Below are 17839 nucleotides of genomic sequence, written 5' to 3' on the forward strand. Positions count from 1 at the left end.
TTTATTTTGAACTTCTGAAAGATTAGTCGATGTCCGTCTCCAATTCTGTGCGTGACAGCACGGGTTTTATTATGTTTTCCGTGTCAATAGACACTTTAGTAATCGCTTTCATTTAGACGCTCATGATCAAGTGATAGACGGAAACCCGGATAATAAATTGCAACGGGCTGTTTATGAACTTTCTCACCCACAAGTTTTCAGCCGCACAGTATACCACCTACCTTTTCTATATTTACTTTATTTACGCATTCTGAATAACACTCTTTGTTAGTCGCTTTATCTTGCATGTATTATACCTTTCATAAATATTTTGAATGTTAAGTTAAAACCAGTAAAAGTATTTTACTTATACGATTATCGTTTAATGGCATATCACTGTCTGAAACTGTAAGAAGTTGATGGGGTCATGTATAGTAATAATTCCTTTACATATCCTTCTGCATTAAGTTTCGACTAATATGCCCACCTAAAATACAATATAATTCAGTGATACATGAACCAGTTCTTATGAAATCTTTGAAAAGGGTAATAATCACACTTTTCACTTTATAAACCACTTTCTTCTTTGGAATCGCGAGTTCTTTTTTTCTTCTTTTATTTATAAATCTACTGACACTGCTATTGCTGTTGTTGATGTACTAGTAGTACCACACGTTAACTGCATCAAGTAATGCTAAGTAAAATGTTTGTAGTATGCAAACATACAGAGACCTACGATCTTAAAGTTGTATAGCTGTCTTGTTCAGAACACCCAGCCAGCATTGTACTCAATATTTTTGTAAAACAATAAACAAATGGATTTTTGCGGTATAAGGGTTTGTTTTATTTGTTTAACAAACGGTAATGCACAATCCGCAATTTACCTTTGATAAGTTTCATTCTCGTATGTTTTAGTACTTAATAAGCTATTGCATGATAATTTTGTAAAAACAAATTTAAGATAGAGAGAAGGAAAAAAGGATTCATAGAGGGACTGAGTGTTAAAATGTAAGTCCTTGTTCTCATGTTCAATTACCGTTTTCACAACGTAGTCCATGAAATCCATCAATGCATTTACAGGTGTCAGGTGATACACACGTTCCTCCGTTCTTACAGTCAGGACTGCACAGGGCTGAAATACGGCTAGTAAATTAGTAAATAGATACTACATGTATACGAAACGTAAATTATTTAGGTTTTAAGTCGGTAGTTCCTTAACTCAGTAACAGACACGGAGTTCGAAGGAATATTCATGTTGATCACAAAAAAGTGTTAAGTTAATTTTCGTTTACAAATTTATATATATTGGGAGGAGGAGGCGAATGAGTCAATGTGATTCATTGGTTTACGAATATTTTGATGTGTTTTCCTAAAAAGATTATAACGAAAGCTTTATTTTGATTTCTTACACACACTCATACCAAATAAGCAGGGAATGTTCTAACGGCATCGCACGCAAATTGTGAAATACCATTCAATTTGTGAATAGTTTAATTTTTATGCAGCAAAGTTAACACATCGTTGATTTCATAAGTCATATTATATATTTCTCTTCATGTTCACGTGTCCCCTATTTTTAGAAACACTCTGACGATCATGGTCTACTTTTGTTTATAAATTCAGACATAGCATAAATATGTGGTCAGATTATCTTTGATAACGCATGGCTCCGGATCTTACGTATTTGACACTGTTTCCCGCTCGTTTGCTCCGGACACTGGCATTCATGATCTCGGATGCAGTGACCACCAAACTTGCAATAATCTGCTAGACATTTAACTGCAAACAAGTCATAAAAAAAGAATTGCGGGATGATGTTTTATCTGATTTTCTAATTTATGTAATATACCTAAATTATATTAATTTATATTATTACGTGACATCATCGGCATTATGGACCGGTGTGCGCTGTATTGTTTTAAGGAATTCAGGAGGGTCATACAAAACGTATACTTTAAAATACATTCCATGTCCATAATCAATCTAACAGCATATTTCCGTAGTCGTTAGATATAAAGTGTAATAATGAATCACCTTTCCGGCATTCGGGAAATGACCCGTTGTTTCCGAAATCCCACGTATCCATGTGAGGGCGTTTTTTAGCAGCCCATGACCCTTTGACGCATTCGAACATTCGTCTGTTTGGCTCGAAGTAAAACACATCAGATGGTTCACAGGTAAAGATCAGAAATTGACCGTGCTGTATTTCATAGCGGTTAGCCGATAAGATGTTTCGTCGTTCTTTCGGGTCATAAATAGTCATTCCTTGTTCCACATTTGCCGGTATCTTGCAGCCAACTATATCAAAATCCAGAATTGTGTTGACGTTTTATGCCAATAGTTTTTTTTACTTTATAATTAAGCAATTTGTATGTTTAAGCAGATTATTGAAGTTTTTTTATAAATCAGTATAGATCTGTTGCAAAGTGGCTTTAAAGCTTATTTAATTGGGAACGAACATACAAATAAGTAATAGATAGGTACATACTTGGCTTGCATTCTACCTCTGCCCCCATGCACTGTAATCTACCAGATGTGTTATAACACGTACACGAGTATCTCGTATACAGGATAGCATCCGTTCCGTTCTTGAACGCAGGCTTGTAGTCTGGATTGCACGTGAACGATTTACCATGATCTGTTATTTGTCCATTATCGATCGCTGTACAGTTGCTAGGGCTAGGTGACGATTCAGGCAGTGAACGTATGTCTGTTAAAGAAAACGAGTATCATATCCGAATTATTCACATGTCATTTTAAATATTGTCCCAACTGTTGTCATTCAACTATATTATATTTTTAGTAGTATTGAAACATCTTTTTATGTGTATGCTTACTTTAAAATGTAAACACAAATAAGATGAACTATGCATTTTCTGTGTCAACGTTGAGATGCTATATTGATGCCCGCTTTGATATATTAAATAAGACGCTCAGTATATCATTTCGCCATTTGGGCAGGTATCCATACAATATGGTAAAAAAATGTGCCTTTCGGTCAATATTAATTCTCGAACGCATACACTGTTTATCTAAAAATTAAACAAATATATCCAATATAAAGGCACTTACCTAATTCGCATTTTAACCCATGCTCTTCGAATACGCAATCAACGCACTCAATATCATCTTTGGATTCATTTGCACCGTTCGTGATGTAATGACAATAATAGTCCGAATAGTTGTAATCAGTATTCGGACACCTTAAATGGATTTTAGATCCATTGGCTTCCTGTCAAATAAAGAATCGGCGATTAAGCAACGCTAATTTTAACACATACTAATGAATGTGATGTGCGTTATATCAATAAATGAACGCGTATTGCGTAATCAAATACTAAGGTAACGAATTCAAAAGTTATATGGGTTGTGATCGTTTTTTATTCATAATTTTACTTCAGTATTTTGATTTTATCAGATTTACTTTATTAAAACTACTCAAATATATAATATTTTTATCCTGTTCATCTATGTATCTTTGTTAATCCTAAATTATGTTTAATTTATATAATACTTAATTCGGCGTAAACGGACAATGAAACAGTTCCGGAAATAAAAATTGAACGTTACGAAATGTGTCCATAATTATCATATCATAACAAAATAAATATATCATTCATTAAAGTATGTATTAAAGTGTAATTTGTTTGTTCCTTACAATCAACGTGAATGTACGAAATTGATGGCGAAAATGTACCAATTCTCCTTTATGCCGATGATATAGTACTTATTGCCGAGAATGAGCATGACTTACAAAATATGTTAAATATTCTTAATACATGGCGCTCTTCAAACAGCATGAATGTAAATCCTGCAAAATCAAATATTGTACACTTTCGTAATCCATCTGTAGAACGTTCAAACTTTGTGTTTAAAATTGGTGACACTCAACTTCACTATGTAACACAATATAAATATCTTGGTCTTGTGTTAACTGAGCACTTATATTATTCTATTTCTGCAAGAACTGTTGCTGAATCGGCTAATAGAGCTTTAGGAATGTTGATCGCTAAAACAAAGACATTTGGGGGTATTCCGTATGAAGCTCTTTCAAAATTGTACGGGTCAACAGGTGTTCCAGTAATAACATATGCTTCTTCCATATGGGGTTGTGAAAATTTCTCCTGTATAAGTGCAGTGCAGAATAGAGCTGCTCGCTACTTCTTGAATGTTGGGAAATATACCCCAAATGCCGCTGTTTTAGGAGATGTTGGCTGGAAGCCTATAACTTACCATTGTTGGAAACGTGTATTAGCCAGTTGGTATAGATTTAGCTGTATGAGTCATAGTAAATTGAATGGGAAGATATTTGTATGGGCCAATAATGTTGCAAGAAGTACATGTAAAAATTGGAATTTTAAAGTTTGTAAAATGCTTAAAGATTATAACTTGGAAAGGTTTTGTAATATTAATATACCTATACAAAAACATGATATTTATGCTTCTGTACTACCTAAAATATTAGACAGTTTTAAGCAAGATTGGTTGAATGATGTTAATCGTGAATCTGCTAGAAATGAAAATGGTCGTAACATACTGAGATTATATAGAACGTTCAAACAAACTTATGAAACTGAAGGCTATTGTCGCACTATTTTTAAAAGGTCATACAGGGGAGCTATTGCAAAATTCCGCAGTGGAACTGCGCCAATTGGTATTGAGTTAGGAAGATACAATGGTTTGCCAGTTGAGCAAAGAGTCTGTTTTCAGTGTCCAGATACTATTGAAGATGAGACGCATGTGTTGTTACTTTGTTCTCTATATGAAACTATTAGATTTGATTTGTTACAAAAGGCAGAAAAATTAGAGGCACATTTTGTAACCTTATCGGATGCTGATAAAATAGGATTTTTACTATCTAATTCAGACATAGCTTTTTATAGTGCCAAATCCTGCTTTAACATACTGAATAAAAGAAAACTGATATTGTACAATAACAATTTGTAGTGTAATAAATGTATTATAGTGTAAATACTTGAAAACCAACACATTTTATGTTAGACATATTTTAGTTTTAAAGGGGCCTTTTCACAGATTTTGGCATTTTTTAACTTATTCATTAAATGCTTTATATTGATAAATGTAAACATTGGATCGTAAAAGCTCCAGTAAAAAATCAAGAATAAAATTAAAAAAAGGAAAAGAACATTGCCCGGAGCAGGTTTCGAACCAGTGACCCCTGGAGTCCTGCCAGAGTCCTGAAGTAAAAACGCTTTAGCCTACTGAGCTATTCCGCCGAGTGCTCATACTGGACGTATTTTATACCTTATATAAGCAATCTTCGTAGTTGCACAAAATTTAACGACAAAAACAGAACTCTCCAAATTATTCAATCGTTTCGCGTTGCAACGCTTTATAATTTTTAGGTTTTAAAATCGTCAAAAGATGCATATAATGGCTCTATTAGACCATGGTAAATGTTCAGTATTACTGTTTCCTCACAAATATCATAACTAAAACGAAAATGTGCGAATCTGAAACAACTTTTTTCAATTTTGTCAATTTACCAAAGCGTGAAAAGATCCCTTTAAAATCCTAGATACATGTTTTGTGCATCTATGAAAAAAAAATTAAACACTTGAAAACCCAAAAAAAATTATGCTAGACAAATTTTAGTTTTCAAATTCCTAGATACATGTTTTAGTGCATATATGACAATTGTTTTATTGGTCAAATTGTTTTAGCTCCATCTTAAAGTTCCCTTGTTAATCAAATTGTGTTAAAATCTGATCAAACACTTTCCATTAATTTATACCCATTTTGAGAATGTGTTTTAACATCCCTTCTTAAGGCAGATTTTAATTACCCGATTTAGAAGGATCCTTTAGATCTTATTTGTATAAAGTGTACATAAAGTATAGTCTATGGATCATGATTATCTTATCGTGTTTTTAAGTTTGTCATGTCAACATTAAAAGTCTCTTGTAAATTTTTCAGATTGGCAATTTACTGTATTTTTAACTGTGTTATGTATGTGATTATATACTGTGTACATTGATGAGACTATAATAAATATAATATATATACATTAAATACACTTGTTCAGGTTTGACAATATCCTAGTCATTAAGCCCATTTAAATATTAATTGAGAACATGGAACGACAGCTAGGGAAGTGTGTATCAATATGAATATGTCGACAAAATACAACACTTTTGACGACATTGAATAATATATATTTAAGAAATTATGCTGTAATATATCCCACAAAGCGAACACAATAAAAAGTGGCCAGGGCAAGTTAAAATGGGATTCATTGTGAAATATAAATAATATATTTGCATAAATGCAATTAACTCAAACAGATGTTTTAAGTTAATCATATGATATAAGAAATACTCATTGAGTTAATTAGAATAAAATGAGCAAACAGTAAAAACAAACATTTTTTTAAATTTCAGATATGATAAATATGATTGTAAATACTTATGATGCCATTAACCTGATCTTTATAGCTAATCAAAGACAAACAGACAGAACGAATGAGACATGACATACAAATTAGACAGTTCCCCTCTTGTAAGTATTATACTTACATATGTATTATCTTGTGTCGACTTAATTTCATCATCGGCTACGAGGGTTGAGAGGGTTCATTCAGGTTCATGAATGGACATATATCACAAATAAATGCCGATAACAAGATATTTAAAATGCGTGTCACTATTGCGTAAGTATGCCTGCTTTAAAATAAGTATTAGGTACCATTTTGTCTTCAGAGTATATTCGTATAGAAAATAAAAACTTGCCGTTTCCGTCTCTGACATCTGCGTGTTGTGCGACATGTTCCAGTAGGTCACATTTTGTCCAGCCTCCAAAGTACAGCTTCCTGTTTCTGAAAGCAAAGCGAAGTGAGTGCTAACTCGTATTGTACACGTATATTACTTGTAATGTTTAAATGATATAAATTAAATAATAATTGAATTTAAGAAATATTAGTAGAAGAGTAATAATTCTTACTGTCATCTGGTATTATATGATTAAGTTAAAACGTAAATAAATATAATTTAATATGATTAATCAAACTTATAAAGATTATTTACTATTTTTTAAATATTTCATACGAACTAGTTCATGTATCCTTGAAGTCTATGTTTTTCTAGTTGTGCATATTGTTCAAAAACTTAATATAGAATGCTAATATGAGGCATCATTATTTAAATTACCCGACCCATTTCTGACATTTCAAAAAGTGACATAAATATAAGTCTTATAATGTTAATGGTTTACACATTTTAATGCCCAATACTATTAATGTGTTCGCGACATTTTATAATTTAATTAAATATGTTTTAATCAGCATACATTATTCAAATTAACTTTATATTATTTTCCATAAATGTCATCACACAATATGTTAAGTTAATCTGTTTTACCAGTATTAGTATGGAAACTTTACGGGTTTTGAAGCAGTTTTAAAAGTAGTTATACTGTTGTTGTTGTTGTACTTGTTGAGCTAAAAGTTTAGTGCATTAGATAATACGAAGTAAAAAGTGTTTGGTATGCAAAAATATAAAGTTGTAGCGATACTTAAGTTGTATAGCCGTCTTGTTCCGACCACCCAGCCAACATTTTAAGCCTTTTTTGTAAAGCAATTAAAAAAGATTTTGCATTATTTTCGTTATGAGGCTTTTTTTTTATTTAAGTAACTGTGTCTGGTCGATCTTTGAAATAATACTTTATCCGTAATTTACCGTTGAGTAGTATACTAAAGTTCATTCAAGTATCTTGAAGTGTTAAAACATCTTTTTCCGGGAGCATTTTTGTGAACAGACAGGAAAGACAGGTAGAAGGATTTATAGACTGAAGGATGGTTAAAATGAATGTATGGGTGCTTTAGTTCAATTACCGTTTTCACAACGTAGTCCGTAATATCCCTCAGGGCACTGACATCTGTAAGGCGATACACACGTTCCTCCGTTCTGACATGCAGGATTGCAGAGGGCTAAAAGAACGATATGGGGCGTTATGACATTAAGTAGCAAAGTATATAAATAAAGACCCATCCTACACCTGCAAAGACTGACAGTGCTACAAGAATTTGAATTCCTTTAAAGTCTATTTTAAGTTGAATTTGTATTTTACATAACATAACATACAATTAAAAGTATTTTTCAATTAAAGCTTTCTTTTCTTGTATGTGTAATGCAATATACAATTATATTGTTACAACTCAACATAAGGAAAGTACAATGGCGTCCGTTTTTCTTTAGCACTGTTTAGCGAACTCTATTCATCACAGTGGCTATAATGTAAAGTTTAACTGACAACTTTTTATCTTTATAACCGACTCACAATCGCGCTATAGATAGGCGTGCTAATACTTCATCAATTATCATGTCAACTTTTTCAATCAAATTGTTGCCTCGATGAGATACCTGTTTTGTTTAAACGAGACAACTTACTCGCTGTAACTAGATACCAAATTCGTTGTAACGAGACAACTGCCTCGTTGTTACAAGATTCATGACTCGTTTTAACCTGATACCTGATTCGTTGTAAGGAGATACCTGATTCGTTATAATGAGAAACTTGACTTGTTGAAATGAGATACGTGACTCGTTGTTGTGAGATACCTGACTGGCTGTAACGAGATACCTGATTAGTTGTAACAAGATACCTGGCTCGTTGTAACATTATACCTGATTCGTTAATACGAGCTGCCGGACTTGTTGTAAAGAGTTACTTTACTCGTTGTTATGAGATACCTGATTCGCTGTAACGAGATACCTGATTCGTAGTAACGAGATACCTGACTTGTTGTAATGAGATACTTGACTCATTGAAATAAGACACCGGACTCGTTATAGTGAAATACCTGACTCGCTGTAACGAGATACCTGATTCGTTGTAACAAGATACCTCACTTGTTGTAATGAGATACCTGATTCGTTGTAACGAGATACCTGACTTGTTTAACGAGATACCTGACTTGTTGTTATGAGATACCTGACTCGTTGTTATGAGATATCTGACTCGTTGTTAAGAGATACATGACTCGTTGTAATGAGATATCTCTGACTCGTAGTAAAAACATGAAACGTCCCATACAATTGACTCAACATGTACAGACAATATTATCTTCACCTACTCAACGTTTGTTCGCGAGCATATATTACAATCTTACATCACATAATTAGATATGACGAAATATTATATATTGCTTTCGTTGAAGGGAATGTAAACGATCATGGGTAAATTTGAAACTGATTTGCTATGCAAACTGAAATCACTTTTGAGAATGAATTGCAAAGACTTGCGCGTATGAAATCTTTGAGTGGTACTGTGTCATATCAGAATCTAAGTAACGAGATTTCCATATGCACTGGCGTCTTGAAGATTTTTACTAACGTATGTCAACACAATTGTTGTTGACAGCAATTTTGATTTATACATGTATATTGATCTCTATCATCTGTAATATGATATAAAAAACTGACTTTTTTGAGTAGTTATTTCTGTATTCTCTTTTTTCTCCGACGTTGCCATATGTGTTGCTGTTGTTGTGGCCGTGGTCGCTGTTGTCGGCCTAGATGTTGTGGTCGTTGTCTGTGTGGAGGTTAATGCAGGTGTGGTGATTTTTGTGGATGTTGTGGTAGTTTCTGGTGAAGTGGTTGTTATAGGTATTGTGGTTGTTGTTGGTGTGCCGGTTGTTGTAGATGTGGTGATTTTTATGGGAGACGTGGTTCTTATAGGTGTGGTAGTTATAAGTGTGGTTGTTGTTTTGGCTATGGTGGTTGTAGCGCAAATGATGTCGGCTAACGTCCATGCGCCGTCCACGCACGTAAAGTTCGACGTCGTTCCAAGCTTATCGAAGCCTGCTTTACATGTGTAAGAGACAACAGTCTGGTGTGGAAAGGTTTTGTTGGTCGTGATTCTTTCGGACGCTAAGGCATTCTCAACCTTAGGGGGCGCTCCGCAACTTTTATATTGTAAAATTTCAAAAATTGAAACGTTCTCTGTGAAAATGCGTCTTCATGAATGTGCGAACAGTGTCGTCGCAGATAAGCCTGTACAGTCAGCACAGGCTAAGCAGGGACGAGACTTTACGCGGAAAGGAAGTACTTTATTTACGAAATTCTTCTTTATGCGGACAGTGTTACTGTACTGTACTTTACACACATGCATTAAACCCATATACAGTGTCGCATCTTGTACTTCACTTTACGCACATGCATTAAACCCATATACAGTTTCGCATCTGGTACTTCACTTTACGCACATGCATTAAACCCATATACAGTGTCGCATCTTGTACTTCACTTTACACACATGCATTAAACCCATATACAGTGTCGCATCTTGTGCGTCACTTTACGCACATGCATTAAACCCATATACAGTGTCGCATCGTGTACGTCACTTTACGCACATGCATTAAACCCATATACAGTTTCGCATCTTGTACGTCACTTTACGCACATGCATTGAACCCATTTACAGTGTCGTATTCTAATTCACTTTACGCACATGCATTAAACCCATTTTCCCAAGAGTGAGGCTTAATTATCAAGGTCTATGATAGCTGAGTCAACACATTTACTAACCGCCTGGTGTAAATGTAGTTATTCAGATATCCTTGAACACAGTCTAATAACATTAAAACTTCAGGAATGCATTTCATTGTTTGTTTTGTGGCTATGCTAAATGCCAAGCAACTGGGTTATTGCGAGATCAATTTATACCAGCTTAACAAAACAGATATATAATTGATATAACATTCAAACACAAAGATGATTAAATAATGCTTTACAAAACACATTATTCCGAGATTCCCATACCTTGGCAATCCGGAAGTATTGGATCCCATTTTCCGGCGCTGCATTCATGCTTGCTGACGTTTAAAGCAGCATCTCCTTGTTGGTTCTTGTTACATACCACCCGGATCCACGTGCCGCCAGGAAGCCGCTTTTCGGCGTTGTAGCGGGTATTTCCGTAAAACGACCAGTAAGTAGCCCTTCTGAACTGCGAACCGGATGGGATCACACAGCCTGAGGAAAAAAGGAAAGAGCCTCGCTCTGGGAAAGGGGCAAGTGCGTAAAGTGTCGTCTCAAAGTAGCATGTGCAGTCCGAGCAGGATTAGTCAGGACGACAGTTGCGGCCAAACCTGGACTTTCGCTGAGAAAAGACTTCCTTTAAACAAAAGGTACCATAAAGCAAAAAATGGCGTCCCTCATTAACCGGTGGAAATATGAGTGTTAACCTGGCTCCTGGAAATCGGTGTTAAATGCATGTGCGCAGAGTATCGTCCTAGATTAGCCTGTGCAGTCCCCAACGAAAACGAAAACTACCATAATAGCGGAAATTGTCGTCCCTGATTAGACTGTGCGGACTGAATAAGCTAATCCGGTACGACACTTTACGCACATGCATGTATACCCGTTTTCCCAGAGCGAAGCTCGCGTATAAGCGAAAATAACAGTCCGGTATGATGGATTAATGTATTAAAGATGATAACGTGATTTTCCTTACAAATGGAACCCGCGAATGAAAAGCGAAAAATACATAATACTTCGGGCTTTTTTCTAAAATATATATAAATAAGTTCTGTGTATTGCAGATATTAATCTGAACGACTCTACGTACAAGCACTAAGACGCGTGTTCCAAAAGCGCGGCTCATTTATTTCAGCGAATTACAAAACGTTCTCACCTTTCGCTAAAATCTCCAAAGCACAGGCTAGAGCAATGATCCGCTGTCCCCACATGATGTTCAAAGGTTTGAGTTTAAATGACTTACACAGTTTCGCTCTTGTTATCACACCGACCGAATGACTCATTCCTAAGTGATTGGCGTTAATTGAAGTGTTACGTGCTCCTAAACTTATGTATGCGTTTTATCTTGATGAAGCGGACTCGGAGTATTTATGAGCCTATTTCAAGGAATTATGGGGTTAATGCATGTGCGTTAAGTGTCGTCGAAGATTAATGGAATTTTCGTTGAACCAAAGTCTCTTCTCAACGAAACTCCCATTTAGGCGGAAAGTGTCGTCCCTATTAGCCTCTGCGCATAGACTAATTTAGAACGACATTTTATGTACATGCATGAAGCCCAGTTTCACCCAGATTGTAATGCGATCAACACTATAGACATTACATAGCGTACTCTTTTAGCGTACTCTTTTTATAAGTGTTATAGCGTCTTGCTAATCATGATTGCACTGAAAATCCGTGATTTAACGTGTTTTCGGACATTGCTGTACATTTGAACTATTGTTCATGGTAACCAAGAATCATCGTTTTTCCTGATTTTTTCGAGACGCCACTTCCTAAGTTTGATCAATAAGCTTTTCTTTCATACATTGTTTTCGGGACATGATTAAGTGTATCCACGTGTATTAAATATAAATACCGGAAGTATGCGATTGTTATGTGGAAACGTTATAATTACTCCTCAATATGTTCCTAAAATAAAGGACATCTGAAAAGTTCCTAGAATCCTGTTAGAATTGCTTAAATAAACTTATGGTCGAGGATGTATTTGAGATATAGAACGTCATTTCGTTTCTAACTTAAAACGTATTAAATTATTTGTAGAATCTCACATAGACCATATTTTTAAACTCAACATTATTGTATTTCGGTCAAGCAAATTCTAAGAGCATTACTTTTATTTTGTTATTTCGACATCACGGATCTGCGTGTAGTGAGGACCGTCAAGTGCTCAAAACACTGAATTCCGGATACAGCAATTAATTATCGCAAGAATGTGTTTGTCAAACTTTCTAAGTTAAATATGGCAGGGAATGGGATAAACAGTTATTATTTGTTGGTAAAGATATCGGTTAAGATCTGCTGAAATACAACATGTTGATTCTCTGTTCTTGAAATTACCATACAATACTTATAAGTAGGAGTAGATTATAGTACATCATTAATTTAAGAAAGCAATCGGGCCCGAAATAGTTAGCGACATCGACATATAATATTTTGTGGTGAGTATTATAACGAATGTCTTCATTTTAATTTTGATCAAATTATTGAATGTATCGTTGTATTGCGCACTTACTCCGATACAGTGCGGGTGAATGGATCTGTACGTAATTAACACGCAGTTTGTTACAGGTTTAAATCCTAAAATACTAACACTATGCTTTAATGACCACAATATAAGTACCGTATACACGGAGCCTTGAAAGGTTACAATAATTCGAATGCATAAACCGAAACATTATTCGACTGCATCAAACATTGTCAGTCGTTAAACTAAAAACGTTTGCCTAGCAATAGTAATCTATTTTAGAATCTGCTACTAGAAGGATTAGGTATATCATAATGGCTTCCAGTGCCTGACTGGGTTTTAACAATGGGCTGTTCGGCAAGTTTGCATTCTACGCCGGGGTTGTGTTGCTGAAGACGGTGGTGACGAGTCCTTAGAAGTCCGTTGATAGGATCCAACGGAAGTTGGACTATTTGAATACTTGAGCCTCGCTCTGGGAAAATGGGGCTTAATGCATATGCTTAAAGTTTCGTCCCAGATAAGCTATGTAGGCTACTCAATGACGACCCTTTCCGCCTATTATTCATTTTCGCCAAAAAAGGACTTCGTCTAAATGACAAAATAGCATAAACCGGAAAGTGTCGCCCCTGATATACCTGTGCAGACTGCCCAGGCTTATTTGGGAAGACACTTGAAGCACGTGCATTAAAGCCCTTTTCCCAGGGCGAGTCTCAATTTAAATGAAAAATGAGATATCGGAAACATTCTAAACGTAACTCTGAGCCTGTAATCGCATGGCACACAATATTATACTAGTATATAATGTGTTGTTTAAAATTGTCGTTCATAATAAAGGTTAACGTCGTAATGATAGCTTTATTGCCTACATTCACCCCAACGGTTAAACCTTCCCCATGCTACAGACTGTTAACCACTGTCGTCAACAGTATAATCATTCCAGAAATAATAATAATCATTATTACTATAATCATTATTATTATACCATATAAAACCCATCAATAATACAAATCGGTGAATATCAACGGATTTGTTATGGCGAGAATGATTCGAACAATCTTGATTAAACGACCAATTCTTGGATATTTCGTTGGACATTTGTCGCCTGCATGTGTATCCAGATTTGAATGTGATGACGTATTCTAAAAACCAATGATTGCTTGTATCGTTTTGAAGCTAAAATATTTATAACAGGTAAAATGCATCGACACTTTGACATGTTGGACTGCAGCACACGTTTTACTATTTTTAAACGTGGTATGAATCATTTCGTAATCTTCCCGTTTAAACCATTTATAATTTAACGTATAATGAGATGTTATCAGGAACCATACTGGGATAAACAGAGTATTTATGCCATCAAATGCAAATAATACAAATATAATATAAAGTCGATCGGTTTTGGATTTCGTTGTATGTAATGTATGCATGCAAAGCGTCTCACCTGCATCCGTCGACTAAGTATATCGTATAATTCTCTGTGTGTAGCATAGACTGGTTTTGGTGTATCGTATACATACTCTGAAGGTAGCATCGACTGGTTTGGGTATATCGTATACATACTCTGTAGGTAGCATAGACTGGACAGGGTATATCGTATTCATACTCTGAAGGTAGCATCGACCGGTTTGGGTATATCGTATACATACTCTGAAGTTAGCATTGACTGGGTTTGGTATATCGTATACATACTCTGTAGGTAGCATAGATAGGTTTTTATATATCATATACATGTTCTCTGTAGGTAGCATAGACTGGTTTTGGTATATCATATGCATACTCTTTGTGTAGCTTAGACTGGTTTGGGTATATCGTATACATACTATGTAGGTAGCAAAGACTGGTTTTGGTATATCATATACATACTCTGTAGGTAGCATTGACTGGTTTTGGTATATCGTATACATGCTCTGTAGGTAGCATATACTGGTTTTGGAATATCGTTTACATTCTCTGTAGGAAGCATAGACAGGGTTTGGTCTATCGTATACATTCTTCGTAGATAGCGTAGACTGGCTTTGGTATATCGTATACATTCTCCGTATATAGCATATATTTGTCTATGTAAATAGAATCCACGGGTTCGGTATATCGCATTCATACCCTGTCGAGACCTGATTTATGCAAAACTTTCATACTATTTAATAAATCTCATCTTCCCTTCTTTCCATTTAAAGCTTTAAGTGGAGGCCTAACAATTAGTATATTTATTTTACATCTGTTTCAAGAACGATCTTGAGTACGTGATTCCTATCGTTCTGATTGGTCTTTTCTATGTGCTCACTGGCCCGGATGCAGCAACTGCGGTCCCACTGTTTCGAATAATTTCCGGCTCCCGGCTTTTGCACACGATTATCTACAACTGACGCAATTCCCAAACCGTGCCGGGCAAAAGCATTTTTAGGGGGCTTTGGTGTGAATATCTTCATGGCTTTTGATGTCCTAAAGCGGGCTTGGTAATATGTAAAGGTGAACGTCTTCTTAGGCAATCTTTTATGAACAAGCTGACCATATTACCTTCGTTTAAGAACATCAATTTAGGTACGCATTTGCATATACGTGCTCAAACAACTGTTCAAAATAAAAGCTCCTTTAGTTTATACGACTCATGTATGTTTTGTAACTATCATAAAACAGTACATTTCATTCTTGAGGCTATCAACAGTACTTCAGTTTTATGCTAACCTAATATGTTTCAATCCGGAAACAGGCACTCTGAAATACTTCAAGCTTTCTTTCCCAACCATATGGCTACGTATAATTGACATCTTTGTCGGACCAAACTGATGCCTTTTTTAATAAATGTGATTCGTAAGTAAATAACAATTGCAACAAAACCGCACGACATCGACACTTACATAAATCTATGATTGCCATTAAAAATGCCCATACTGTTATATGGACCGTGTTCTGTGAAAATGGGGTTCAATGAATGTGCGTTAAGTGTCGTCCCAGATTAGCCTGTGCAGTCCGCACAGGCTAATCAGGGACGACAATGTCCGCCTTAACTGGATTGTTGCAAAGAACAAACTTTCTGTAATCAAAAAATACAATAAAGGCGGAAAGTGTCGTCCCTGATTAGCCTGCGCGGACTTCACATGCTAATCTGGGACGACACTTTACGCACATTCATTAAACCACCTTTTCACAGAACACGGCACATATATCCAAGATTGTATAACAAAAACATTGTTTCTAATCTTATCAAATAATATGATTGTTTTTAACTTCAACAGCAAAATTCAAATTTCAGAGTTAGTTTTGTAGTTTTAAGTCTTCAATAGGGTCTTAAATAAAATGTATTTAACTACATGTTATGAAAACAATGTAAAACATGAGTCGTGAATACTCCAAGATATATATGTGCAAAGAAACTTGAGCAGCTGGCTTTGAATCCCGATGACAGCAACATTGTGGCTAAATGGGAGATAATACCAGCTACGTAAGCAGAGTCCGTAACAGTACACTGCCGAGTTTATTACGAGGATTATTTTCAAACAAGGGGGACAACTTGAAGTGGTTTGATTCTGATGTTAAGATTGGGAGCGGATCAATCAATAACCTGTTTATAGCTAGGTAAAGGGAATGATATATATATTAAAAGTCTGATTATGATGCTAGAGCGGAATTCGAATCAGGGACCTTCCGATTCCTAGACCAGCATCCTACCGCTAGACCACGATCCCACAGCTATGTACGGCTAGGTACGTATTCCAACGTGAACGACAAATCTTAATTTAAAACAGGTTTAAAACACCGTTGCATTTCATCACAATTTACATATACTTTCTGCTTAAAAGTACAATATCATGGAAAAGCAATACATAGCACATTAGAAAGCGTTTTTAGCCAACTAAAATAAGCAACTAGGTGGAGTGAAGTGATCCAATTGACGTTCACTGGTCTTCTCCATTCATCACCTTACAGTACATGTAATAAAAGAAACACATTATGTTGTCGCAGTAACGACGTTCGCGTTGACTTAGTTAATACTTGCACCCTTAAACTTGTGTAATTACTAATTAATCATTTAAATAGCATTATCGCCACTACAAATAATGAAGCAATAGAAAATAAACGATATAAAAATGAAAATATACACTTAAATTATAGCATTGAATGAGAAATAACGTAAAACGTTTGCCCTAATTTTGCAATCGATTGATATTACAGTATTTTTACGGAAATGCAACGTCGTGCTACTTTTTAAGCCACGTTTTAACTCGCAGCAAACTATTTTTCCTACGTCATCTCATTGATCTCGGTGTATAGATTACATTTAATGTATAACTGGTAGCATCAGATGATTTATGATTTTAAAAATAAGATAATTACCTAATTTTTACTACATTATGCACGCCTGAAGATATATCGATACATTCATGTTAAAGTGATATTATGGGCATTTTTACTGTTGAATTGAGCTGAAAAGAATTAACAGGTCAAAGGAGGTATTTAAATTGTGGTTACTAACCAATTATCTGTAACTCATCTTGCTACCAGTTGTTAAAAAATAGGCCATACAAAACGAAATCTTTGAAACGTTAATGACGTAAATAATTATGATGATGATGATGACCACCCAACAGCCATTTTTAGTCAAGCTTGTGTAAAACTACTTATACAAAGTGGCATTTTAACGCTTTAAGGTTCTGTTATATTTTTGTTTAAGTTTAAAAAACAAAAGTTCGTGCATACTCTATTAATACTTTTTCCTTATCAGTGAACCTCTCCACACCTTTGAAAAACAAAATGGCCTGCATAATACGTAAATTTTCGCTGGTTAGTATATTTAGTTTTACCCTAATATCTGCAGTACTAGATAAGCTATTTCAGGATAATTGTGTGAAAAGTTTATTTTCATTAACAAATTCATATACAGTGGGGGGGGGGGTATTTGTCA

The 17839-nt window shown here is 35.2% G+C and overlaps 1 protein-coding gene across 4 annotated transcripts in view; it reads right to left on the minus strand.

Moving 5' to 3' along the window:
- The window catches only part of LOC127836897 (neurogenic locus notch homolog protein 1-like), a 94576-nt gene that overhangs the window by 12416 nt on the left and 64321 nt on the right, over positions 1–17839 (minus strand). For 2 of the 4 annotated variants that reach the window (XM_052363543.1, XM_052363544.1), the window contains one exon: positions 1016–1111. In XM_052363543.1, the coding sequence (XP_052219503.1) occupies positions 1016–1111 (96 nt within the window). Of the gene's footprint in view, positions 1–1015; positions 1112–1659; positions 1759–2013; positions 2278–2467; positions 2690–3051; positions 3208–6724; positions 6815–7828; positions 8085–17839 lie in introns of those variants that run through there. The other 2 variants (XM_052363541.1, XM_052363542.1) reach the window with 2 other exon arrangements.

Source organism: Dreissena polymorpha, chromosome 7, assembly GCF_020536995.1.
Source record: "Dreissena polymorpha isolate Duluth1 chromosome 7, UMN_Dpol_1.0, whole genome shotgun sequence".
NCBI lineage: Eukaryota > Metazoa > Mollusca > Bivalvia > Myida > Dreissenidae > Dreissena > Dreissena polymorpha.